This window comes from Linepithema humile, chromosome 7, assembly GCF_040581485.1.
Source record: "Linepithema humile isolate Giens D197 chromosome 7, Lhum_UNIL_v1.0, whole genome shotgun sequence".
In the NCBI taxonomy this organism is placed as follows: Eukaryota; Metazoa; Arthropoda; class Insecta; order Hymenoptera; family Formicidae; genus Linepithema; species Linepithema humile.
Window position 1 is genome coordinate 10,902,455 of NC_090134.1, and position 26,342 is coordinate 10,928,796.

General features: G+C 33.5%; 3 protein-coding genes across 3 annotated transcripts; 1 reads left to right on the forward strand and 2 right to left on the reverse strand.

The window, feature by feature from the left end:
* Positions 1-6,255: 6,255 nt before the first annotated feature.
* Positions 6,256-8,677, reverse strand: LOC105674214 (uncharacterized). The gene is made up of 2 exons (XM_067359807.1): positions 8,069-8,677; positions 6,256-7,985 (listed from the first exon to the last, which is right to left on the reverse strand). Exon 2 carries the CDS (start codon positions 7,555-7,557, stop codon positions 6,379-6,381), a length of 1,179 nt encoding a protein of 392 aa, XP_067215908.1. The 5' UTR covers positions 7,558-7,985; positions 8,069-8,677; the 3' UTR covers positions 6,256-6,378.
* Positions 8,678-16,792: 8,115 nt separating this feature from the next.
* Positions 16,793-17,920, forward strand: ATPsyndelta (ATP synthase, delta subunit). Its single transcript, XM_012370393.2, has 4 exons — positions 16,793-16,942; positions 17,152-17,280; positions 17,370-17,567; positions 17,636-17,920. The coding sequence occupies exons 1-4, from the start codon at positions 16,838-16,840 to the stop codon at positions 17,801-17,803; spliced, it is 600 nt and encodes a 199-aa protein (XP_012225816.2). The 5' UTR covers positions 16,793-16,837; the 3' UTR covers positions 17,804-17,920.
* A 90-nt stretch (positions 17,921-18,010) lies between these two features.
* LOC105674215 (Metal response element-binding Transcription Factor-1) lies at positions 18,011-24,445 on the reverse strand. The gene is made up of 5 exons (XM_012370392.2): positions 23,823-24,445; positions 22,157-22,383; positions 21,200-21,482; positions 20,835-21,018; positions 18,011-20,722 (listed from the first exon to the last, which is right to left on the reverse strand). Exons 1-5 carry the CDS (start codon positions 24,050-24,052, stop codon positions 19,157-19,159), a joined length of 2,490 nt encoding a protein of 829 aa, XP_012225815.1. The 5' UTR covers positions 24,053-24,445; the 3' UTR covers positions 18,011-19,156.
* Positions 24,446-26,342: the final 1,897 nt, after the last annotated feature.

A 26,342-nucleotide genomic window follows, 5' to 3' on the forward strand; every position in this document is an offset into this window, starting at 1 on the left:
TTATCCCTTTTTGCTCGCCCATTTTGCTCCGACGTGTAAGGTGCAGTAGTCTCCATGTTTATTCCTTTCTCACATAAATATTTAGTCATGGCTTTGTTGCAGTATTCTCTGCCGTTGTCCACGTGAAGAGTCTTTACACGTCTTTGATGATGGGTTTCAACCAGATTGACAAATTGCTTGAGTTTATCTAAAACATCTGATTTGTGTTTTATAAAATAAATAATACGAAAACCTGTGCTGTCGTCCTTAAAGTTCACATAGAAGTTTGAGCCTCCTAGCGATGGCTCTGACATCTTCCCTCCAACGTCACTGTAAATAACCTCTCCAGGCAGTGGTTTCTTATGTGCAATAGATTGAAAAGGAAGCCGATGTTGCTTCCCATATTGACAGGCTTCGCAGAATTTATCCTCAGGACCAGTGTCGCTGTCGGAGCAATCGATGAGTCCATCTTTGAGTGTCTGTTGGATGTATTTATGATTTACGTGACCGAGACGTTCATGTCATCGCTTCAGATCTACTTTGGAGTTTGAGATCACATTAGCATGATTGATTGTGACAACTCTGAACATCATACGGAAAAGATTGTTGTTTTGCTTGATGCCATGCGCTTTCAGCTCGTTATTCCTGAAAAAATCAACAGAATTTTTATTAAAGACAACTCGGAAGTTTTTGTTGATACAAGCTCCCACGGAGAAAAGATTTTTGTTCAAGCTTGGCACATAAAGCACATCCTCGACACGACTGACAATCCACTGATTTTCGACAAATCTCTCGATGTGTACGGTGCCTCGACCTAAAACCTTGCAAATAGTGCCATCTCCAAGAGAAACTTCCTCGTCACTACATGGTTGCAGCTCTGAGAGCCAGTCACGGCGATAGATCATATGCCTTGAGGCGCCACTGTCTAAGATCCATACATCCTTTGTAGCTGATCCTAGAATCTCATTTGTTGATACTTCTGCTGTGAATGCCTCATTAGTGGATGATCCCTGATTCTTCGATTTCTTATCGTCTCGATTTCCGGATTCCTTTTTTCTCTTAAAACAATTCTTTATAAAATGACCTTGTTTCTGACAGTAATGGCATGTCAAGTCCTTTTTAGAGCATTGTACCTTTTTCTTTGACGTCTTTTGTTCTTGATTGTTGCTTGATTTTGTATTCATCGCAGCAAGCGCGCTGGTTGTTTCGTCCACTATATTCATTCAGCTTTCCTCTTTGACGAGTCCAGTGATGCGATATTTCCCACAGCGGTCCCGGCTCCGCTGCCTCACACAACCTTACAGAAGCGCTACGTCACGTATCCGTGTGAGCTCGGCCGTTCAACCAATGGAAGAGAGCGAACGTCTCCCTTCCACCGAGCCGACACAACAGACGATAAATGCATGCTACTTGCATGTTAAAAACAAGCGTTTCTGATTCAGAAAAGAAATTCTGAGGCGAGTGGCTGGAATATTAGAGATCACCTGTTCGAGACCTGCTTCGTGCAACTTTTTTTTCTTTTTTCCACATTTGTTTCTAACATAGTAAATTATTAGATAATATTTTTTTGCTCAAAAAAATAATATTTTCTATTTATTATTAATATTCGCATATATTAAACTAACAATTTTAGAAATAATACAGATCTGCTATTGTTAATAGAAAAATGAAGTTATTTTACAATGTTGCAACAAAGTGCTAATTTAACATATGTGAATATTTTTAATAAAGATAAAATAATTTCTTTTAGCCAAAAACATTATCTAATAATTTACTTAAAATAAATATCGAAAAAGAAAAAAAAGTTACAAAATCACAGTTTTCAAACACGAGATTTTTAATATTCTTGCCATTCGCCTTACTCGTTTAGCCATGCTTGTTATTTTACATTTATCAACATGAGAGATTACACGCCTGCAAAGCTTTTAATTATTTATTTTAAACTACTGCATATTAGCAAGATTACAGTAACTACATATACATGTACTGTGGAGATTAGTGGAGGAACACAGTAGCATATTAAAAATGCAGTCAAATAGATATAGATTGGTAATTTTATTAGTACTATTAATAAGTAGTGGTCTTCCGCATCACCTTTGAAGTTTCACTTATGGCGCGTTTGATTTTTTTTTAAGTGGATCGTCGCCTGGAACCCTATTGTACCACTTTTTTTTACACCTGTTATTTACAGGTTAAAATAATTTACAGTAGTTGACACTTTATTTTTGTATCTATATACTTACTGTACTTTGTATACTCACTGTACTTGTACTTTTGCGCGTTGCGCGTATATTGGCGAGTTGGGAAAATTACTTTATAATTTTTTATAAATACAAAATATATTTTGTATTTATTATGCCTGCAATGCTATCAAGAGTAATGAGAAATACAAGGTGTCCCATTTTAAACAATCCACTCAAATATCTCAGAAACATTATGTCAACTATGTATTTTTTTACACCAATTGATTCCTCTCATTATTTTGTGCATAAAAGTGTTGATGTAAGATAACTGAAAAATAAATATTTAACGAGATATTTTATAGTTTATGTAAAATTATGTAAAATTAAAGTATAAAATATTTAGTAAACAATTCAATTTTTGGTCATCCTAGTTTTATAACTTTTTACGACAAATATTACGAGAAATCGATTTATATAAAAAAATTAAAGTGGTTCCATTTAAAAAAACAAAAATGACCTTCAAATCTCAGAAGCGCTTCCATCCAAGGTCAAACAAATATCCCTATATTTTTTCTCTCTCCAAATCTTACAACTTTTATTTAAAAAATTTTTTTATTTAACTCGGTGTTTCTGAGATATTTGAGTGGATTGTTTAAAATGGGACACCTTGTATTTCTCATTACTCTTGATAGCATTGCAGGCATAATAAATACAAAATATATTTTGTATTTATAAAAAATTATAAAGTAATTTTCTCAACTCGCCAATATACGCGCAACGCGCAAAAGTACAAGTACAGTGAGTATACAAAGTACAGTAAGTATATAGATACAAAAATAGAGTGTCAACTACTGTAAATTATTTTAACCTGTAAATAACAGGTGTAAAAAAAAGTGGTACAATAGGGTTCCAGGCGACGATCCACTTAAAAAAAATCAAACGCGCCATAAGTGAAACCTCAAAGGTGGTGCGGAAGACCACTACTTATTAATAGTACTAATAAAATTACCAATCTATATCTATTTGACTGCATTTTTAATATGCTACTGTGTTCCTCCACTAATCTCCACAGTACATGTATATGTAGTTACTGTAATCTTGCTAATATGCAGTAGTTTAAAATAAATAATTAAAAGCTTTGCAGGCGTGTAATCTCTCATGTTGATAAATGTAAAATAACAAGCATGGCTAAACGAGTAAGGCGAATGGCAAGAATATTAAAAATCTCGTGTTTGAAAACTGTGATTTTGTAACTTTTTTTTCTTTTTCGATATTTATTTTAAGTAAATTATTAGATAATGTTTTTGGCTAAAAGAAATTATTTTATCTTTATTAAAAATATTCACATATGTTAAATTAGCACTTTGTTGCAACATTGTAAAATAACTTCATTTTTCTATTAACAATAGCAGATCTGTATTATTTCTAAAATTGTTAGTTTAATATATGCGAATATTAATAATAAATAGAAAATATTATTTTTTTGGGCAAAAAAATATTATCTAATAATTTACTATGTTAGAAACAAATGTGGAAAAAAGAAAAAAAAGTTGCACGAAGCAGGTCTCGAACAGGTGATCTCTAATATTCCAGCCACTCGCCTCAGAATTTCTTTTCTGAATCAGAAACGCTTGTTTTTAACATGCAAGTAGCATGCATTTATCGTCTGTTGTGTCGGCTCGGTGGAAGGGAGACGTTCGCTCTCTTCCATTGGTTGAACGGCCGAGCTCACACGGATACGTGACGTAGCGCTTCTGTAAGGTTGTGTGAGGCAGCGGAGCCGGGACCGCTGTGGGAAATATCGCATCACTGGACGAGTCTCTCACGTAAGCGATCAAGTGTTTGATTTTCACTATCTACACTGTCCCATGCGGTTACAAAAACACTAAACTTCGCGGGTAAACTGTTTAGAATTTTGGCCATAATTGTAATATCTGAGACATTTTCACCGAGGTCTTTCAATTGACGCGCCATGTTTTCTATTTTTGCGAAGTGTTGAGCAGCCGTGTCACTCGATGCCATCTTGTGGTCATGAAAGCGAGACATCAGATATAATTTGTTTGTCTCACTTTTCTGTTCGTGAAGTGCACTTAGCTTTGTCCACATTTCATGGGCCGTTTCGCATGTTAGCAAAAAATCAAGTTGCGAGGCTTGTATGGTTGATGAGAGAATTACCATCGCTTTTGCGTTTTTCTTATCCCAGGCTATTATCTGTGTTGCCGATGCCTCTGGACCGCTTGGTCTTGCTTGCGTTCCGTAAACGATGTCCGTGAGCTCGTTAGCAACCAGGATGGCTTTCAACTGGAATTTCCATGCTTGAAAGTTAGATCCTTCAAATTTCGTAATGTTTCTTAAGGTAGTACGTCTGCCAAGTCATTTTCTTAAGAAGTTTTTTAAACTTTAACTGTATATTAATGGAAATACTACCTATATATCTGTGAAATTAGAGAAAGATTGACCGTATCAAAGCTGAGATATTCAATGTTAAAATTAACACTTTTTATACGTATCGCATACGCTAAACCGGTATCGATGTTATGTTTTTAATTCTAACAATTAAACTACTCTTACCGTTTGAATAAAAAATAAATAAATAAAAGAAGAATGTTGTAAAAATATTATAAAAAAATTTGAATACTGTTGACCGTTTAGATTTAGAGAAAAAGATATGAAAAGTACACAATTTTTTCAGCATTCGTGTTATACAGAAACTAACCTGTGAAAATCCGACAACGCTGTATGCGCGGATAGTCAATGCGCATCTAATTATTTTATATGGAAATAAATAGAGCTTACGCCGATTTATATAATGTTCTGATTTTAAAACGAATTTTAATATTTATTTTTTTAATAAAATAATAATTATATAAATTTGTATAAAATGTAAAAAAATTATTAAAAAATTGTCTTTTTTTCTAAATTTGAAATAATATATATAAGTTAAAGTAAAATGCTAGAATCTTATGAAATTATAACTAACAATAAGTTATATAAATTTAAAAATGCGAATTATATAATGAATACTTATAATTGATGCAAAATAATGAACACTTATATAATTTTTCTCTTTTTTATTTTTTAGTTATCTTTAAATATTTACATAAAATTAACACATAATAAACAATATTAATCATATCGTATAACACAAATACAAAAAACACTTATTATAATGACTTAGCAGTTTAACGAATAAAACACTACACTACTAGATTAATTATATATAAAGTTAAATATTGTTTTGTGAAAAAAATGTTTGGATCTTTTCCAATACTTTTTTATTTTTAGTAACACGTGGTTTTCCATTATCAAGTCTTTCAGATAGTAATAGCGTAATGCCTTTTTTTCCGTTTTCGATATACGATTCTTTTAACTTATTATAATCTATTTTGCTATTGGCTATTTTTTTATCATTCCTTCCGATATAGTGCCTTTGAGGAATTGCAGAGATGTAATAAAAGTAGCTGTTATTTGCGATTGCATTTCGTTTATTATCGCTTCTGAATACAATTTATGACTTATAAAAAAATTATTTTTTGGAATAATGAGATTTGCAATTTTTTGTAAAACATTAGTATCAAATTGTGCATCATGAAAATTTGTTGTTGTGTCAATCTCTAGTAAATCCTGGGCTAACTTAGACAATTTAAACATTGCTGGACCTCGTCGATGAGGAAGGAATTTTTTAAAAAGTGGTAGACTATCTGAAAATCCTATAATAATATTTTTAAATAGCTCCGTCATAGAATTATTAATTACAGCGCGAAGAAAGAAAGAAGTGTCAAATGTCGCATTATGTGCAACTAATATACTTGGTTTTGATAGTGAATGTAAATATTCATAAAATGCTTGTAATGCAGCTTTTATGTTAATGGAGTTAACTTTTTTTCCATATAAGAATAATTCACCGGTGATATTTTCTAATCCTGTTATTTTTGACGCCTTGGACGCAATGGATTGTGTAGGATTTACATAAGTACAAAATATGCTTTCCTCACATTTTGCTGCAATTTGCAAAATATCTGCAGTTTTTTGAAATCCCGATGTTTCTAAATCAAAGAAGACTATTTTGTATTCATGTGATTCATCGTTTATAAAATGAGAAGAATTGATTATTGGAAGGACTGTATTGTTTAGATAATTTTCATTTTGATCAATACCACAATTAGTAAGATACGTTGTCCCTTCAATTCGTTCTGATCGTTTACGCAGTGCTTCTTTATTTCTGCGTAGCACATTTTTTGCTTTGCTTTTTAGTAACTGGTAGTCTTGCTATTACCGCTCGTTTTGCTCTGATCTCGTCTTTCTTTGCTACAAAAGATTTTGTGTATCTTCCAGGAGAGAGACACAATTTTTCTTTAATGTTTATTATATGACTATCGCCCTCATTTTTGTTACACACAGCACTTGCAAAACGATAATCTGAAGATGCACTCCGACTATAGCATTTATTTTTTGGAGCTTTGTGAGCCATAATATTGTTAAGACTCTCATTTGCCTGACTCGACGCAGCAATCGAAAATTTACTAGCATTCGCGGCATATTTAAAAAATATTTCTCGTAATTTATTATAAAGCTTTGGATCTGTCAGTAGTACTTCCTGTGGTTTGTTATTTCTAGTATTTCGATAATTTCCACACCAATTTCCACAATTTTCATGGCGTCCAAATACATGTTCGGGAATACTGCGCAAAATGTTTGCTAATTCTGAAGATTTCCCTCTATTTTGAGCAACTGCGTAACTAAAACATTTCTTTAAATAAGGTATAGTATCTTTTTTAGCCATTTCTTTAAATTGTTTTTTTAATTGATACAAATTACTGAGAAAATTTTTCTTTAGATGGTTACTATCACATAATTTGAAAATCGATTGTAAACTTTCGCGACGTACAGCAGCAATTGTCGAACTATCTTCATCGCCGATTAAAACGCGAGCATTTAGTCCTATTTCTTTCAATACGGTACTTTGAGTCATTAATTCTACACCTACACTAGGCTCCATAGCTTTTGCACTGCCTTCAAAATTTTTTCGACAATCATGATTTTCTTTATTATTTCCATAGTCGCAGAATGCACATTTTCTATTACGAGTAGCAAAATCAATTATTTTTCCACTGAGAAAACCAATTACGGCATCATAACCGTTTAAACTATCGTAACTTCTACCGTTTCCACGTGTACTCCATCCCATATCGTAAGATACAATAATATTGATGATATTTCCAACGGCAGCATCAAACTCATTGGATATGTTCATATCAGATTGTATCATATGATTTGTATCAGTTGATTGAGAATTAACATTTTTAGAAGTGACAGAATGAAGAGTGTTAATTTCGGGATAAATTTCTTTTGATATTTCGGCAGGCCTAATGGAAAGAATAAAAAAGAAAAACATGTCACTAAGAGAAATTTATTTATCAATAATGATTTTATTGTTTTTCAAGTATGATTAAATGTTGTGTTACAGAAGAAGGTGAAATACATAAGTGAAGAAGCTTTTGGTATGATGTTATAATAAAATAGTAATAAAACTAATTTTTAAAGTAACAAAGTATATTTATATAGTACATCACCTCCTTTTTTAATAAATAAAATAAAATGAGAATATTTCTTACAGTTCTTTGCATAACTTCTCAATATTTTTTATTACTAATTGACGTTCTTCTTCCGCTGCTCTCTTGCAACTCTCTTTTGCTACTTTTTCGATTGCTGGACCAACTTGTCTCTCGTATCTTTTAAATGAATTTGAGGATATGGATGGAATATTTAAAGATGCAAATAATTTATTTAAGGAAGTATGTCCAATTCCAGAATGAATGCAACCTATGATTAAAATTAGGTTAAGTTACGTAAGTGAAGGTTATGTCAAAGATATACTCATGTATTTAAAATTAGGAATACCATACCAAGAGCAGTCTTCATATTTATATCCGAATAATATGTTAATTTATCTCGCCGACAGCGTATTTTTCCGGTATAAACGTTTGTTGCAATGTAACATTTGTCACATATAACTTTCAAAAGAGAATTTAAACCGATACGGATCTCTTCTATAATATTTTCTAAGGAAAGAATGCACTTGCAATTGCAACATTTAAAATTTTTTCCCAATTTTTTTAATTCTACGATACGTCTTCTTTCACAGACATCGCTATAACAGAGATTCACAGACGGAGATTGGTTATGTCTTTTGGCTTTAGCCATAGCTGAGACGGCTTTTAAACGTTTGTTTAAAACACTTTCTTTTATAAATTTCCCTTTTTTTCTTAGTTGATTAGGCATTTTTCATTAATTTTGCATACAACACTTTATTAACATATTTAATTCTGACTAGATTGACATATAACAGCCATATTGAAAAAATGCGATGTTGCCACGATCATTTCCATAGTACCGTACATTAGTGTACGTCTATCGGTACACATAATGCATGTACATATACATGCATAATATGGACAATGGCAACAAAAAGTATTATATGTAAAGAACAATAAGTGGTTGCTTTTTATATGCATTTTGAAACATCATGTAAATTTTATTGATAATCTTTTGCAATAATATTACATTCACATATTATATATCATATATATAAATATTTAACATAAAATTATCGAACTTTTTCATATTTTGTTAAGTTTAACTTTTTAATAGTACTGTCGCGGACGTACTACCTTAAGTCTATTGACTCTGCCATTTTCCAAGAGAAAAAATATTCTCACACAAGAAAGAAAACGTAAACGAAACTTGGGTCTCACGTTAACGAATGTCCTTTTCTATATCTCACACACTAGGCGTTGCCTGGGCCCATAACCTCTTGAAGATGATGGTGAGAAAAGAATTTTATTGAAAAAAGAATACAAAGAACGCAATATTACGCAACGCACAGAACGCGACGATACTCGATGCACACCATATAACTAGGATATATCATGCACAGAACAGAAAAAAAGAAGGAAGAACGGAAGTCGCTATCGTGTGTTGGCGACGCACAGCGGGTTGCAAGAATATAAACAAAAAGCGCAAAAAACAAAAATGCACTAGAAAATAAAATAAAGAACATGCATGCGAGACTAGAAAAGAAATAAAAGTTTGATAAAACTCAACACCGTCGAAAAGAAAGGTGGTAACGAATGCCGGTATAACCTTGCGGCGATTGTAAATTCGGGCTCACCGGTTAGCTTGATAAAAAGCACTTACGTGCCCGAGTGCATGCAGTCTGACGTCGAACCGAGTAGTTGCGAGTTTCGCGGTATTAACGGAACGAAATTAATAGTCTTGGGCGTATTTGCGCAGGAAGTGCGTGTAGAATCGATTCCGGTGACAATATCGTTTTTAATTGTACCCGACCACACGATGGTCCATGCCGCATTGCTCGATAGAGATTTTATATCGTGTCCGTCTCTAACTATTACGTTAGGAGAAAAGATCCGAGTGACTTGTGCCAATGGCGAGCGTGAGAACGAACAAGGTAATTGCCTGCACGAAATTATAAATATTGACACAACGAGTGCGTTTGAAAAACTGTCCGAACATTTGGATGTAAATCCTGCGATGAGCTACGAAATCGCACAGCAAGTACAAGATACGTATGATAGAATTTCGGAGATGCATATCGAGCCTGGATTTCCTCCGTGGATTTCGAAATGAGCATTTGCTTGAAAAACGAGCATCCTATCGCTTTCCGACCGAGGCGGTTAGCCTTTTCCGATCGAGAGAAATTACGTGTTATTCTGGAGAATTTGTGGAGCGAGGGTATCATTCGACCTAGCGAGTCCGAATACGCAAGCCCGATTGTTTTAGTTCGGAAAAAAAACAGCGAACTGCGGCTTTGTGTAGATTATCGCGGAATAAATGAAATCACCATCCGAGACAATTTTCCTACCCCGTTGATTCAAGATCATTTGGATCAATTACGGGATAAGCGGTATTTTAGTAAGCTCGATCTTAAAAACGGTTTCCATCATGTGAAGGTTGCCGAATCGTGTATTAAATACACCTCGTTTGTAACTCCGTTAGGGCAGTTTGAATATTTACGGATGCCATTCGGATTGACTAATGCCCCTCGAGCTTTTCAGCGTTTTACTTATAAAATTTTTAAACTGCTCATCGAAAACAATGAAATTTTGTTATATCTTGACGATATCCTAATAGCAACGGAAAACATCGACGATCATCTTCGTATTCTGTATGAGGTATTTCTCCTTGCCCGCCGGCACGGACTAGTTTTCCGTCTAGACAAATGTACATTTTTATATGCCGAGATAACCTATTTGGGATATACAATTAGCCACGAAGGTGTACACCTGAGTAATGAACATATAGCGTCCATAGCGGAATACTGCATTCCCCGTACCGTTAAACAAGTACAAAGATTTATAGGATTAACTAGTTACTTTCGTAGATTCATTCTTAGGCCGGTTCTACAATAAGTTGCAAATACTCCGTCGCCAGTCGCGAATGCTCCGTCTTACTAAAAATAACTAGAAATAGCGCTTTCCAATTAGTAGTTGCCATCCTTCGCGACCGGTGACGGGGCATTTGCAACTTATTGTAGAACCAGCTTTAATTTCTCGCGTCTAGCAAAACCGTTGTATGACCTTATCAGGAGCAACAAATTTAATTTCGGGTCAGCCGAATATGAGGCTTTTAATGCACTGAAGCGGGGCCTAGCGTCACCGCCAATACTTGCAATCTATTCTCCGCAACTTGAAACTGAATTACATTGTGATGCAAGTTCGAGTGGATTTGGCGCAATACTGCTGCAGAAACAAGTCGACGTAAAAATGCAGCCCATGTTCTATTTTAGCCGGCGAACTTCTTTACCTGAATCGAAGTATCACAGCTTCGAGCTCGAGTGCCTTGCGGTTGTCTACGCTATCCAACGATTTTATATTTATTTGTCCGGTAGACCTTTTAAAATTGTAACCGATTGCGATAGCTTTTGACTTACTCTCCGCAAGCAGAATATAAACCCACGAATATCGCGGTGGGCTATGTATTTGCAAGGATATGATTTTCAAATCGAGCACCGGCCGAGAACACGTATGCAACATGTCAATGCGCTCAGTCGATGTAATAGCGTTTTGATTTTAGAAGGAAATACTTTTGAGCAAACATTATTTATTAGACAGAACCAAGACGAGGAAATACGGAGAATTAGAAACGATTTGGAAGTGCGTGAAAGTAAACACTTCGAGCTGCAAGACGGCTTGGTATATAAGAAAGCAGTCAAAAACAAGTTGTTATTCTATGTACCGGTATCGATGGAAACAAATGTAATCAGAACGGGACACGATGAGTTAGGACACGTTGGCCTCGAAAAGGTAATCGAAAATTTGACGAAGTTATATTGGTTTCCGAATATGCGGAAAAAAATTAAGGCTCATATTCTCAATTGTTTAAAATGCATTGAGTACTCTCCAGTTAGTGGAAAGACTGAAGGTTTCTTGCAAAGCGTTCCTAAGGGCGATAGGCCATTTTTTACAATTCATGCCGATCACTATGGTCTGTTAGAAAAAAGTAAGAAAGGCAACAAATTTATATTGGCAATTGTCGATGGATTCACCAAGTATATTCGACTATGCGCTTGCAAATCCACAAAAACAGAGGAAGTCGTGAAACATTTGCAAGATTATTTTCGATTGTATAGCAAACCTCGACGATTGATAACCGATCCCGGAACCGCATTCACATCTAGCGTTTTCAAGGCTTTTCTAGAGAATCGATAAATCATGTGCTCGTTTCCGTCGGGACACCGCGCGCGAATGGGCAGATCGAAAGATTTGATCGATTGCTTACTCCAATGTTAGCGAAGCTCTGCGACTCCCCATGTGATTGGGATAAAATTATTAATAAGGTAGAATTTGCTATCAATAATACGACGTGTCGATCTACCGGCGAACCGCCTAGTAAATTATTGTTTGGTATTTGTCAATTGAGAGAAGTAAACGATAATATTAAATTATTTCTGGACGACTATTCGGATAACGAAAGAGATTTTGATGAGCTGCGGAAGGCTGCGGCGGAAAATATTACAAATAATCAGCGAATAAACGAGCGATATTATAATGCTAAGCATAAAGCAGCGACGATATATAAAGCGGGTGATTATGTGATGATCCGAAACGTAGATACCACTCCTGGCACCAATAAAAAGTTAATTCTAAAGTTCAAAGGGCCGTATGTCATAAAGGAGATTTTGGACCATAATCGATACATCGTAAAGGACATCGATGGGTTCCAGCTAACGCAGCGATCGTTCGAAGGAACCGTAGGTCCTGACCAGATGAAGCCCTGGATTCGTAGAAATTGACTCAATTAATCGTTTATCTACAGTTGAATGTATTTTTATTTTATTTGTAGAAAATTATAAAAGCGAATTATCTCGAGCGTGACCAAGGACGGTCAAATGTCAAATGGTCAGAATGGCCGACTGTAGGAGTAAGATTTGAATCGCCCTCTAGCTACCGAAAAATCTTGCTCCCTACTCCTTGTCTCACCGTGAGAGACCGGCGATACCGAGAATTCGGACGACGATTCCGAGCAGTCGAAATCGAGACATTGTACGGATAAGAAATCGAAATAAAGAATTGATCGAAGCACAGTATAATTTCTTGACGCCTGTCCGAAAAGAGAAATAGAGAATTGATATATCGAAGAAGCCCCATCGTAATAGGCAACCTGACAGATCGTGAATCGGAATCGACTCGCGAGTTGAATATTAGTAGAAGACGCCCTACACATAAATAAAAGTATTTTACAGAAATTAGAATATGAATGTATGTAACTAAATAATGTGAATGTTTGCAAAAATGTTACAAAATTTATGTATAATATATACACTTTTTTATCCTTCAGAGTGCCTTCAACCCATTTTTTTCAGCCGGGTTTAGTAGCACATAATACAAACACACATTTACACATAATTAACACACATAACTAACCTAAAAGATTCTGTATATGACAGATAGCACTGAGAACTGTATAGCGCCTCTATCCCAAAATCCAGGAAATCTATTGCCCTTTTTTACCTCACTATCGTCTATATTGCACGCATGTCTGGCATAAATTCTAAATGCAATGGTTTTTTAAGACTACATCTCTGAACTTATTTTTAATGGTTTCCTAGCAATCTTTGATGTACTCTTCTTCGGCCGTAATGATAGTTTTGCATCTGCAAACTGTATAATTTTCGTATAAAACTAATATTTGTATACACCGACAACTTGTCGGTAAAATTTCCAAATTTTTTTCCTTTTCTTGTTTAAAATCTTATACTGGCCAATGTATTAGCATATGTACTTTAATCACATAAAAGGATTTGTGATTCTGTTGAAGCAATAAAAAAATCCATTGCATTTACAAAATTGAAAAAAACGGTCGGTAATATAGGACTCCAGCATCCTCTTAATATGCGAGTATTTTTTTATCTATTATAGTTTACGTTTACGTGTAAACCCAACCCTGGCTTTTAATATTCAAAATAAGTTATTGGTCATTACTGTATGAAATATCCATAAAATATCCATAAAAGTTTATCATTTTTTTAAATATTAACAAAAATGCAATACTTTATTTACACACATGCACGCACGCACACACACACACACACACACACACACACACACACACAAAATTAGAAGTAATTTATTAAAATAATTTAAATGTACATTTTCAAATTACACAGGTTATTGAAAATAACTGATCTTTTGCTAAATAAACTGTAAATGCAAAAATAAATGCTATAATACATGTATTTATAATACGTGTGTATTTATATTTCAAATCTGATTGATATACATAATCATGTTTTACAAGTATGCATTACGGACACTTTGTAGATATAGCACACATCGGAACCAAAAAGTCATGGATGTAGCACGGAAGAGACCTAAAAGATCGTAGACATTATTTACGGAATTCGTGGACATTAGCTACGTAGTTCAATGTGCACGTTTTGTGCACATAGAGGCGCTAGCGAACAGAAACACATAAAATGCGGGCATGTCCACTCTCAGTCTTCTCTCTGCTTAAACCACGGACTAAGGAATAGAGGGACTGAGTCTAAAGTCCTAGTTTAGGCGAGAGGGGATGGTAATTGAAGCGTGCGGGGGGGACTGCTTTCCGCCATATTGATGTAGCGATTCTCACACAGAGATTCTGTGTCTGTGACATGGTTACACTCGTGTAGTGGTGTCACTAAACATAACGAGTGACAAGCGTAAAGAAATTAGGCGGTTTTATTATTGTTGTACTATAAATTTTATAAAATACTTTAACTTTTATTACTCTGAGGCTCTGCATACAGTAGACAAAATATTAGAAATAGCAATAATCATTTAATATTAAAAAGAGAAATTATTTTACATTTAACAAGAGAATAAAATATATATTAATTAGTTCCATTTCTTAATTCATGCATTAATTTTTTCTATTCTTTTTATTTTTAAAATAAATAATTCCAATTTTTTATTTCTAATATTTAATAATTATTCCTATTTCTATTTCCTATTTTGTTTATTGTGCGCAGGATCTGACTTTCATTTCTCACACATACGCAAATAGTGAGTTCTATGTGTGGTGATTACTAAACGAATATGGCGGCCCCCCCCCCCCCCCGCCGCAAACGTGCTCCCACGGTACAGCTTGTGCTCCGTCCCTCTATTCCTTAGTCCGTGGCTTAAACCAAGATCTATAGAGAGAAGGTTACCTCAGTAAAACCATTGAGTTCTATAACATACTGGAGTGAGCCTTCCTATCCCGAACAATGAAAACTGCGTCCGCGATTTAGAAAAGGACACATATAGCAATGTGAGGATTTCTGTCTCTTTTTACGTTCTATTGCTTATGCTGAAAACATACGCTGACAAGGAAGACTAGCCTCACGTAATTTATCTGTCTTTTTCGACCGATGGAGACATCCCCACTCCTGAAAGGCTCGCTCTAGTATGTTATAAAACTCAATGAGTAAAACCGGTTGTGGGCGAGGGACGATGAAGTAAGGGGGGAGCTAGAAACAGCTTGATGGCGAGGGGCGACGAAGGAAGGGGGGAGCATGATGATCTCATCGACAAACAGTAGCTGTCTCTCTCTTTCAAAGTTCTTCCTTTTCTAACTGTTTCTAACTCTGTCACTCGCTCTCATTATTGACTTTCATGTGTCAGTTTAAGAGGTTATACCGGGTGTTTCAGACCACCCGTCCCACCCTTTTAAAAGTAGTACTTAATAAAAAATAACTTCATTATAGTGTTTTGAAAAGCTCTTGACACCAGCTATTAGATTTTGGAATCAAAAATAGGGATTTCCATTTAAAGAAATAACTCTGACCTTCAAATAACCTTGAAAATCAACTGCGAGGTCAAAGTCAATGTCACCATCAGATAGATCCCTCAAAATCATGCAAATTTCGTCTGAGCCATTTTTTTGTACAAGCACATCCCTACGTTTTAAAAGGGTGGGACGGGTGGTCTGAAACACCCGATATAGTAAAAATCGAAGGTACATATATTAATTATTTTGTTTGTTATTTCCCCTAACATATTCAAATGAACAAAACCGAAGAAATAATTTAACCCACATAACCTAAACAATATTTCTTTTATCTAAATACATACAATTTTTATATTTCATTAGCAAATATTTGAAAATTGTTAACACTTTGTAAATTTTATCATATAAATATTCACATTTGCAATGTTGAAACATATATTACAATTTCATTATTTAAGTTTGTATCATAATAAATTTGTGTATGATGCTTTTTATATTACCCTAGAATTGTATTTACATTTATGAATTTCAGTTACAATTTTTTGATAATTTTTGAGGTTTTTACAATTAAATATAAAAAATAAATTTCTTTATAGTATTTCTTTTGTAAATAATGCATATAAACAGTAAATATTATTTTAAAAATAATTTTTAAATATGTACTATTTTTTCTTTTATTTTACTACTTTACAAATAATGTTTTTTGTGTATATCCCCAAATTATATTTTATTTTCATTGATATTACAGTCTAAATACGAGTACAAAGCAATTTGTATTACAAATGCATCTGTTGCAGCGATATTTAACATTATAAACGTTAAATATCTAGCGCTATAATTTGCAATATATGTAATTTATAGCGCCTTTCTAATTTACTTTTCAATTTTTATTACGCAATTTCCAGTGCTATCAATATTTTACAAAATAAAAGTATTTTTTCGATAAAAACTCAAAGCATTTCTATATTAAAGGAGCGAGAGAGAAAACACTAAAGCGTGCGAGAGAGACAGCTACTGTTTGACGATGAGATCATCATGCTCTCCCCTTCCTTCGTCGCCCCTCGCCTACAAGCTGTTTCTAGCTCCCCCCTTACTTCGTCGCGTCTCGCCTACAAGCTGTTCTAGCTTCCCCCTTACTTCATCGTCCCTCGCCAACAACCGGTTTGTTTGAGGTAACCTTCTCTCTATAGATCTTGGGTTAAAACGGCCTATAATTGAATTTACGGGAAAGTTTTCACTTTTCATGTTTCCGCTCCTAAGAAAAACTTATATGATCGATGTCCTGATATTCATATATCCATGGGCATAACGCACAAGGGAATCAACCAATTGGAGTTCTTTATTTCCATCCCCACTTCTCATTCTGCGGATTTCTGATTGGTTGATTCCCTTATGCGTTATGCCTTATGCTTTATGTAAAAATCTGTGCTCCGGCCTTTACTCGCACTCGGCATACATTTATAATACTTGTAGTATCTAAACGTGAATATCGACAAGCACGGAATTGTGCGGTAAGCATAATAGTTTTGTCATAGATGTATTGAAGAATGTAAAAACTCAGCGTGCAAAATCATGCCCGCGTTCGAGACTGTTATTTAATATATTGCAAGTTGAAGAATAAGGTTATAGGGGTATCTCATACTTATGATGTAACAGTCTCGCCAATGTCATTGTAACGTGAAGAAAAAGGACCTGTTTTTGAAAAAAATAATCTTTACAGCGTGTAGAGATGGCCAGTTTTACTCGCAAATTGCGCCCTTACTTGAAACGTGTCCACAATCAATGGAGAACCTACGCAGATGCGCCAGCCAGTGATCAAATGAAGTTTACATTTGCTGGTGCCAATCAGGTATAGTGGATTAAACATTAATTAGCTTGATAAAGTATTATAACATCTTTACATAAGCATTAGATATCTTTATTTTGTATGTATGTTAGGTGTTCTATGATCAAACTGCAATTCGTCAAGTTGATGTACCTTCTTTCTCGGGTGCTTTTGGCATTCTACCTAAACATGTACCCACATTGGCGGTGTTAAAGCCTGGAGTAGTTACAGTGTATGAAGAAGGTGGCTCAACTAAGAAGGTTTTTGTCTCATCCGGCACAGTTACCATAAATGAAGATAATAGTGTACAAGTATGTTAATTTTTTTAATGAGCTCAAAGTGACAAATATGGATTCTAAAGTATGTCATTTGTTTATAGATTTTAGCAGAGGAAGCTCATCCAATAGAAAACTTTGATAGTTCAGCAGCAAGAGACATCCTTAGCAAAGCACAACAACAGCTTTCCTCGGCATCATCAGACAAAGATAAAGCAGAAGCAGCTATTGCAGTTGAAGTCGCTGAGGCTCTTGTGCAAGCTACCCAATAAATATAAGTAATATAGAATAATGTATGCTTCATCCAGATTATCGACTTTAGAAATGTGTTCAGCACTTATATCATATTGCTGTATAACAATGAAATAATAAAAATATGTTAAATGATATATATTTTTGATTAAAACAAATTGCTGTCAAATTTTATTATTTTATTTAATTATTTATGATGAAGTTGGATACAAGAAGTATAGAAGAGATAATTGTTATAAATTTTTTATTGTTAGTTTTGATTTTTATTTGTTCATTAACAATATAATAAATATGCTATTGTTTACAAGCTATTTAGGTACATTAATTTTATTGCAAGTACTTATAACAGCCATAAAAATATTCACACTAAAGTTATTGTTATTGTTAAAAATTTGCACTTTATCTACTCTTCATTATGATGCAGCATAAAACACTGAACTAGTTAAAATTTAAAATCTTTAAAATCTATCATTATTTTTGTAATCATACGAATACTTTGGATGTTTATAAGTATTTGATACTTTCTGATTAACTGAGAAATATCAATAACTTTTCTTTTAATAATATGCTCTAATAAGAAAAGATTGTATCTCGTGCTATCATAGCAAGTAGCATATCCCAATGTTGTAATTTAAAAAACATATACATTTAATAAATAAATAAAATTCTTAAACATAATGCATCTATACGATATCATTTTTGGTATTTACATATTACAATTAAAAATTATAATATGCTGTACATATTTTTAACTCTTAAATTTATGATAAGTTTTCCAACAATATTAACCGTGTGCATAATAAAAACAACAACGTATATAATTATGATTCAGATATCAAAAAATTACTATCTATTTTTTGCTATATAAGAATGAAATTTCATATATTTATAAAACACTATTTGTTAACACTTTGTTTGTGTCAAAATATCTCATGTGTATAAAAGTAATATATAATACCGTGCATTTTTTTCTTACATTTTTGTGTAAGAATCGTTAACTATTAATTTTCATTTTATATCTATAAACAATATTCCGAAATTGTGGATACTCTGTTTATCACAAATTATGCAACAGTAATTTTGTACACTTTTATAAACACTTTTAGTAAAAAAGTCTATAAATATTTGGCACAAGATATATAACATATATTTATCCATTGTTGGACTTTAATATGGTATATATATCTGTACAGTCATATATTCTCTTCAATTTCTTAGATAAAAATTTGTCTCTTAAATAAAACGTTTGGAAAGCAAAAGTTGCTCACAAAGTAAATTTAAAGCTATCAGGTGTAAAATCACAAATTTTTACAAAAGTTAACATGAGGAGCGTTATTTGTTTTGCATGACTAGTTAATAAAAAAATTTGTGATTTATTGATTCCTGGCTAGTTGATACTTCATCAAAGAAGGTAGTAATTTTTCTCTACAACATGATGGGTGTGTATCTGTAGCATTGCTAGTATTTTTACAACAATTGCTAAATACTTTTTGTATTTGTTGCAGTGTTTTCAGACAAATTACGACACAACAAGAATCACAACCACCAGATTCGGCGTTGCAGGAACATCCACTTTGCAAGGAAGACACGAAGTCGTCCACAATTCTTATCGTATCTTTTTTCGTGACTTGGACAACAGAACTATTTGTACAGTTTTGACAATTTTGCAAGTTGTCACAATTACAATCGATACATTTACATATATCAGCATCCGCTGTGATCTCCTGTAGAACATTTCTGTCTTTCTTATTTTTTATATTTGTCTTATGCTCATAATTAATAACTTTTTGGCATTGTATAGCCTCATTGTTTGTCGGAGTATGTTCCGTATTTACTGTATCAATATTTTTTAAATTTTCTGTAGATGGTAATTGAGACTCTATTTCTAATGGATAAGGCTCCGGACCAACTAAATCCACCAGAGAATGAACTGCTGTGGGAAAGGCATTAAATTCCGACCAAGATTGTGTTCTCAATGCGGGTGCAGTTGCCAAAGCAGTCACGTCTATCCAAGGTGAAGGTAATTCTTCTTCGGTCGCTATCGCCAGTTCAATGGCTTCGGATTGCGCATTCGTAACATCTGCACATAAATCGTGATTCGAAATCGTGTTGAGAGACTCTTGTTGCAAAGTTGCATCATTGGTAAATGTGAGAGTTTCCATTCCACCCTGGAAGAGGTGAGTTTCGTTTGAGGAACTTATAATATCGGAAATTGTATGACTAGTAATACAATTGGCACTATACAACGCATTGTTGTCATCGACTATTCTTTCTGCATTTGATTGGTTCACAAATACATCATCAGGAGTGGTGATAGATAGGTTTTTGTACTGTTTCATATCACTCGTGAAATGTGTCCCATCAGAAATATGTGCTATTGCGTTCTGCAAACCGTCCTGCATAATTTTCTGCTCTAAATTTATTAGGACAGATCGATCCTGTCTATTTGTAGTGTTGCTATGTACTTCCGATAACGAAATTGTCTCATGCGAATGATCATGATGTCCAGTTATATCTGTTAAATTATCATGTTGCATATTTGATTCCGTAATTTGATTGAATACTTTAAATTCATTGTAGTCCTCGTTATTATTAAAAGCGTCAATTGTGTGCTCATCATAATTATCTAAATTAACATCCGTTGCAAGAAGTGCAGTTTCGGCGGTTTTATTCGAATTTTCTACGTCTTTGGTATGAATATAACAGAGTTTCGTATCCAGCTTATGATGGTTCATAATGTTTGCTGTTACACTGGTGGAAACTGCTTGTCCTACTGTATTCTTTGGGGATACATATGGCATATTTCCATTATTTTGTGCAAAATTTGAAGATATTGGTATAACAGCATACGATGGTATAGTGGTGTTATTAACTTTTACAAGTTTTAATTCTAATTGAGTTAACTTTCTTAGCTCCTCAGTCATATCGTTTTTACGCTTCTATAACAAAATGAGAAAAATTTGATATAAACTTAACAAACACTTCATAACTTCATCAAACTTAATAAAAAAAAAATTAATGTAATATTTCTTCTGTTGTATTAATACTTACATTTTCATTATTTATAATTTTGTAATGTGTCTTTATATGGCTTTTTAAACTGTGAGGAGTAGTAAAACATCGTTTGCAATTTTGGAAGGTACAAATATATGGTCGTTCGCCTGTATGTGTTCTTTTGTGCGTTTTTAAATGATGTGAAGCCGTAAAGGCCTTTCCGCAACCTTTCTCTCTGCATCTTGAAATATACAAAAAGTAATAATTCTGAATAATTTTAAAATATATATATATATAGAATATTCAATGTTAGCTGTTCTTCAGTGGAAGTTAATCAAGTTTTATAATGTGTATCTTTCCATTTAATGTGTTTATGATATAGATGATTTGTAATATCATTTTTCGATATTATAGGAACGTACTTGTATGGTCTTTCTTGAGTATGAGTACGTATATGTTTCTTGAGATCACTTAAAGTAGTAAAGAATTTAAGGCATCCAGTCTCTTCACAGTTGAATGTATTGCCACTGTGGAGTCTTTGGTGAGCTCTCAGTCTGTAAAGGGTATTGAATGCTTTCTCGCAACCTTTGTGATTGCATTCAAACGGTTTTACTTTTGTGTGTACCCTAATGTGGATCTTTAGGCTGTAGGACGTGAGAAAGGCCTTGCCACAACTCGGCTCTGCACATTTAAATCGATACTCGCCTGAAAGTTTCGAGAATTCCCTCCACGTAAAAAGTTTGCAGGACTACTTATCTCTTGCGGTATCTGAAAGCCATGCAGGTTGAAGCGTTTCTTTTATGCCAGCATTGGTGATTTAATATCAAATTGCAACAATAATATGTAAATATGTTTTCGTTGCTAGCATAGACACACATGATATAATTCTTTACTTACTTGAGTCCTTCTATATCCAATGAGTACGCAAAAACAAAAGCACATGTTAGTACCGGCATATAAAGCAAATTCCATATTGGACAAGAACAACGTGCAAAGCAAATGATGATTTTCTTAACAACAAATCAAACAATTATGGATAAGCCAGCCAATAAAAATAATGAAATAATGACAATTTCTTGCTAAATTTCTTGCTAATAATGAACTGAACAAAATAAAAGATCTTAAAAATATTAGACATTAAACTGTATAAAATTAATTACATATTAATAAATTATTTTTTACTCTATTAAGTAACATTTTTTAACATAAATTATATTTATGATTATTAATAGAAAAAGTTTTCTATTCTATTTATCATATTCATTATTAAACAATAAAAAAAAAAAAAAATATATATATATATATATATATATATATATATATATATATATATATACATATATACATACATGTATAAAGTAACAATTCTAGAATCTCACCTTTATGTGTTTTCATGTGGGTACGCAAGTTTCCAATAGTACTGTATGTTCTGCTGCAGCCTTCATATTGGCAATTATATCGATTGATATGTTTCTGATTAGTATCTGGATCTATATTTTCAATTGCGACAGTCTCATGAGAAGTTGCACAATCTTCAGATAATGCGTCTTGTCCCTCATGAATCCGCATATAAATTTCATCCGCATTAATTGTATGGTAGTTATGTCTATAAGTACACATATATTCTAATACATATTAGTGCAAAGAATTTGGTTTACATATTCTTTTTTAAATTATACTATTATATAATTATATTATATTATATATTATATAATGATTAATCAGAAAAATTGTGGAAATGTGCATATTACTTAATCTTGGTAAAGTTAGCATATATCTATACATTATTCACTATGCTATTATTCTATGTATTATTTTACTATTATTACTATATATTATGTATGGATAAAATTACAAAATTTTAAGATTGGTAAAGCAAATATAAGTTTTTATTTTAAACTTTATATTAGGTAAACTAAAAAAAATTATTTATTTAAATAATTCTATAAATTCTGTGAAACTCATATAAAAAAATATATAATATAATTTTAATATATTATATAATGATATATATTATATAATGATTTTATATTATATTATTATATAATATTATATATTATATATATTATAATTATATTAAATTATATTAAAATTATATTATATATTCCTTTATATGAGTTTCACAGAATTTATAGAATTATTTAAATAAATAATTTTTTTTAGTTTACCCAATATAAAGTTTAAAATAAAAACTTATATTTGCTTTACCAATCTTATAATTGGGAAATTTAGCCATACATAATATATAGTAATAATAGTAAAATAATACATAGAATAATAGTATAGTGAAATAATGTATAGATATATGCTAACTTAACCAAGATTAAGTAATATGCATATTTCCACAATTTCTCTGAATTGTAAACCAGCAAAAGTAAATTTTGTAGTGCACCTGTTTCACTTGTAACAACATGAAGCCAAAAATATAAGATTGCCAATAATGATATCAAATAATACCAATGCACAAGCATAATTCTTTACAACAATAATAGTAATAAGTCGCACAAAAAATCAAATCAAATACAATTGAAAAATAATTTATATTTTATTGTTTTATTATTATTATTCTGAATATAAATTTGCAACAAATAAAACAAAACACAAAGTGTTGCTATAATAAAACATTTATATAGATATACATACAATATATAATATATATATAAAATATAATTTATCTTTAGAATATTAGCCAAAATGTGAAATTTTCCAGGTATGCATAACAACAAATTTCCAGATATGCATAACAACAAAATATTTAAGCGACGTAAATATCAAAACACATCCACGTATGTTATTCACAATTATAATTTTTTCTCAGATAATTTATGAATTAAGGGCTCTTGCTTCGAAACTTGTTATAACCATATATGGAGGGGAAGGAGAAATACTGACGCGAGCGTGCGGATGAAATATCGACGATATATTTATCCGATATATTTATTCATAAAATTAACCCAGTAACGTCACAACTGATATAATCAGGGGTTGAAAATGCCAAATTTGATTATTAACCGAGAAATATTTTTAAAAACTAGCAGAACTCACCCGGTCGTATTGTCATCGGCGGGTAGTTTCTCGCTGATAGCAACATCATCATCGGAGTACCTCTCATAATCGAACACCGCGCTTTGTGCGTAAACCTTCTCAAAGCTCGACAGGTCTAGGGTATCGTCCAAGCAATCCTGCAGATCATGCGTCACAAGGATATTGTCGAAGTTGCTCTCAATACCATCGACATTCTCTTCTTGAAACTTGTCGCTCTCCCACGTCGCCATACTTTTTTGGGCCTGCGCGACAAACAAATTGTGCGACGAGCTCGCTATCTACGTCAGGGGTGGGACACTCTTATGAGCGATTATAAAGTAGTTACTTTGTAGACTATAGTTTTCAGATGGCGTTACTATTCACATGTACAACATGGGTGCGTTCAGAAGACACAACGGTTGTGTGAGCGCTCATCGCCATCGGAGTATTCTATCAGATCTTTTAGAGCCAACAAATCAACGTCAAGTGTTGACAAGACATACACAGTTGTGCAACTGTTTTCTGAACGCACTCAATAGACATAAGGCCGGTTCTACAATAAGTTGCAAATACTCCGTCGCCAGTCGCGAATGCTCCGTCTTACTAAAAATAACTAGAAATAGCGCTTTCCAATTAGTAGTTGCCATCCTTCGCGACCGGTGACGGGGCATTTGCAACTTATTGTAGAACCAGCTTAAGAGGTCTGTTTTTTATAGCTGAACTGGCTGCACTAGTTCAGAGTTTATCTTTCTCCTTTCAATGTGGAGGGAAAAAGATAAACTCTGAACTAGTACAGCCAGTTCAGCTATAAAGAACAGACCTATAGTGTAAGCGCCTAAGTGATATTGCGCTTATTTAGGTTAAGTCGCGCCTAGATGACAGCTAGTCTAAGAGTGCTAGTGTTTTTCTCGTCGCTCGCGATTGGCCGATTCCTCGTGGCTAGCAGCCGCTCTCGGATTGGTCCGTGAGGATACGTGACTTCGTCTACGCGCGAGAGCGTCTAGGCGAAGAGCGAAGACAGTGAGGGTGCCGTCACATGAAGCGTAACTTGCGTAAGCGTATCTTGTGTTAGCCAATCAAATCGTTCAGATACTATACGTAAAATTTTGCATATGATAGCTGAATGATTTGATTGACTGACATAAATTACGCTTACGCAAGTTACGCCTCATGTGAAAGCAGTCTGAGTCTTTTGTAACAATAGCTGACGCAAGGATCAGTGGCCGGCATAGCCGGTGAATAAAGTCTTTCATTTTATAGTGAACGTATCCTATTGCTCTCCCAATCTGCTTATTCCTGACAAATCACAGTCACTCAGTGACAAACCAGCTCTTTACAAAGTTAGCAAGAGCTTTACAGCAGTAAGTATAAACTGCTCATGACGTTCGCAGAGTGTCGAGAATTTAGAAAGAATAAAAAAATTTTGAATAGAATACTTTTCTCTATCACACATACTCCCAGTATTCATAAGGTTTGTTCTTTATTGCTGCAGTGAGTTCACACTGCACTGAACTGAATTGAAATAGTGCAAGCGGAGACAAGTTAGTGTAAGTAAGTATAAAGAACGTTTTAGTGCAGTGATCAACATGACGCACCGCGTAATATTAAATGAATTATTAGATTCTTTGGATGAAGAAAATATAAATCTAATGCCATCATTTATACCTCTTTTAGATGATGATGACGGTGGTAAGATATGTATTTTATGTGCAATGTATTATTATTTATTGTTATATATTAATAAAATTCAAATTTTTTGGAAATTTAATCTAATCTAACCTAATAACTATTTTTTTTGTTTTAATTTTGAAGAGTTACAATTATTACATCCAATTTTTGGAATGATACAAAGGATTGAACGTGTCAAAATAAATAATTAAATAGAAAATATTGTTCATAATTATGACAAATTGGATTTTATCATGCATTTTCGAGTATCAAGGATAGTAACATATGAACTGATAGATCGATTTAGAGTGTTGGAAATATTTATTTCTTTACAAAGTATATATTGTTGCGCCCAGGCTTTTTCGTCGCTGATGCTGCGTGCAGTCAGCTGAGAGACCAATCGATATTATCGATCGGTCATTCAACGGTTTGAAAAGCTGTTTCTTAGCAACTTTGAAATGTTATAAATAATGTCTCCATGGTAATATTGTTTAGACGTCTCTATGACAGTCTGTAAATAAACTGTAAGACGTCAGATTTTCGGGAGCTGTCTGCTCGGGCGGACGTGTGCGACGGCTCTGATCTTTTAATTGTATTCCCGGTTACTCGTATTCATTCAAATTATTGTTCTTATTAAAGTGTGTTCTTTTACATAAATAAAGTGTTCTTTGATTTCTGCGAGTTCCGTTGACGTGTGCGATACTTCGTTCCGCGAACGCAACATTTTAGGGACTCGTCCGGAATCGGAGCGATTATTCAGTGCAGTGCAGTGCGGAGCAGTGGTTTCATCATGTCCACTCGCCAAGAAAAACACGTTCCCAGACTCCATCAACGTCGGCTGAGTCGGAGACGCTGCGCGCAATTCTGTAGGAG

Excerpts from the sequence above, each read along its gene's own strand:
- LOC105674215 (XM_012370392.2), bottom strand. The coding sequence starts at position 24,052 with ATGGCGACGTGGGAGAGCGACAAGTTTCAAGAAGAGAATGTCGATGGT. Across the intron at positions 21,019-21,199 it reads ACTCAAGAAAGACCATACAA|ATGCAGAGAGAAAGGTTGCG; the intron begins GTACGTTCCTAT and ends GTATATTTCAAG. Across the intron at positions 20,723-20,834 it reads AAATTATAAATAATGAAAAT|AAGCGTAAAAACGATATGAC; the intron begins GTAAGTATTAAT and ends ATTTTGTTATAG.
- LOC105674214 (XM_067359807.1), bottom strand. The coding sequence starts at position 7,557 with ATGTTTTTCTTTTTTATTCTTTCCATTAGGCCTGCCGAAATATCAAAA.
- ATPsyndelta (XM_012370393.2), top strand. The coding sequence starts at position 16,838 with ATGCTTTATGTAAAAATCTGTGCTCCGGCCTTTACTCGCACTCGGCAT. Across the intron at positions 16,943-17,151 it reads GACAAGCACGGAATTGTGCG|CGTGTAGAGATGGCCAGTTT; the intron begins GTAAGCATAATA and ends TAATCTTTACAG. Across the intron at positions 17,568-17,635 it reads ATGAAGATAATAGTGTACAA|ATTTTAGCAGAGGAAGCTCA; the intron begins GTATGTTAATTT and ends ATTTGTTTATAG.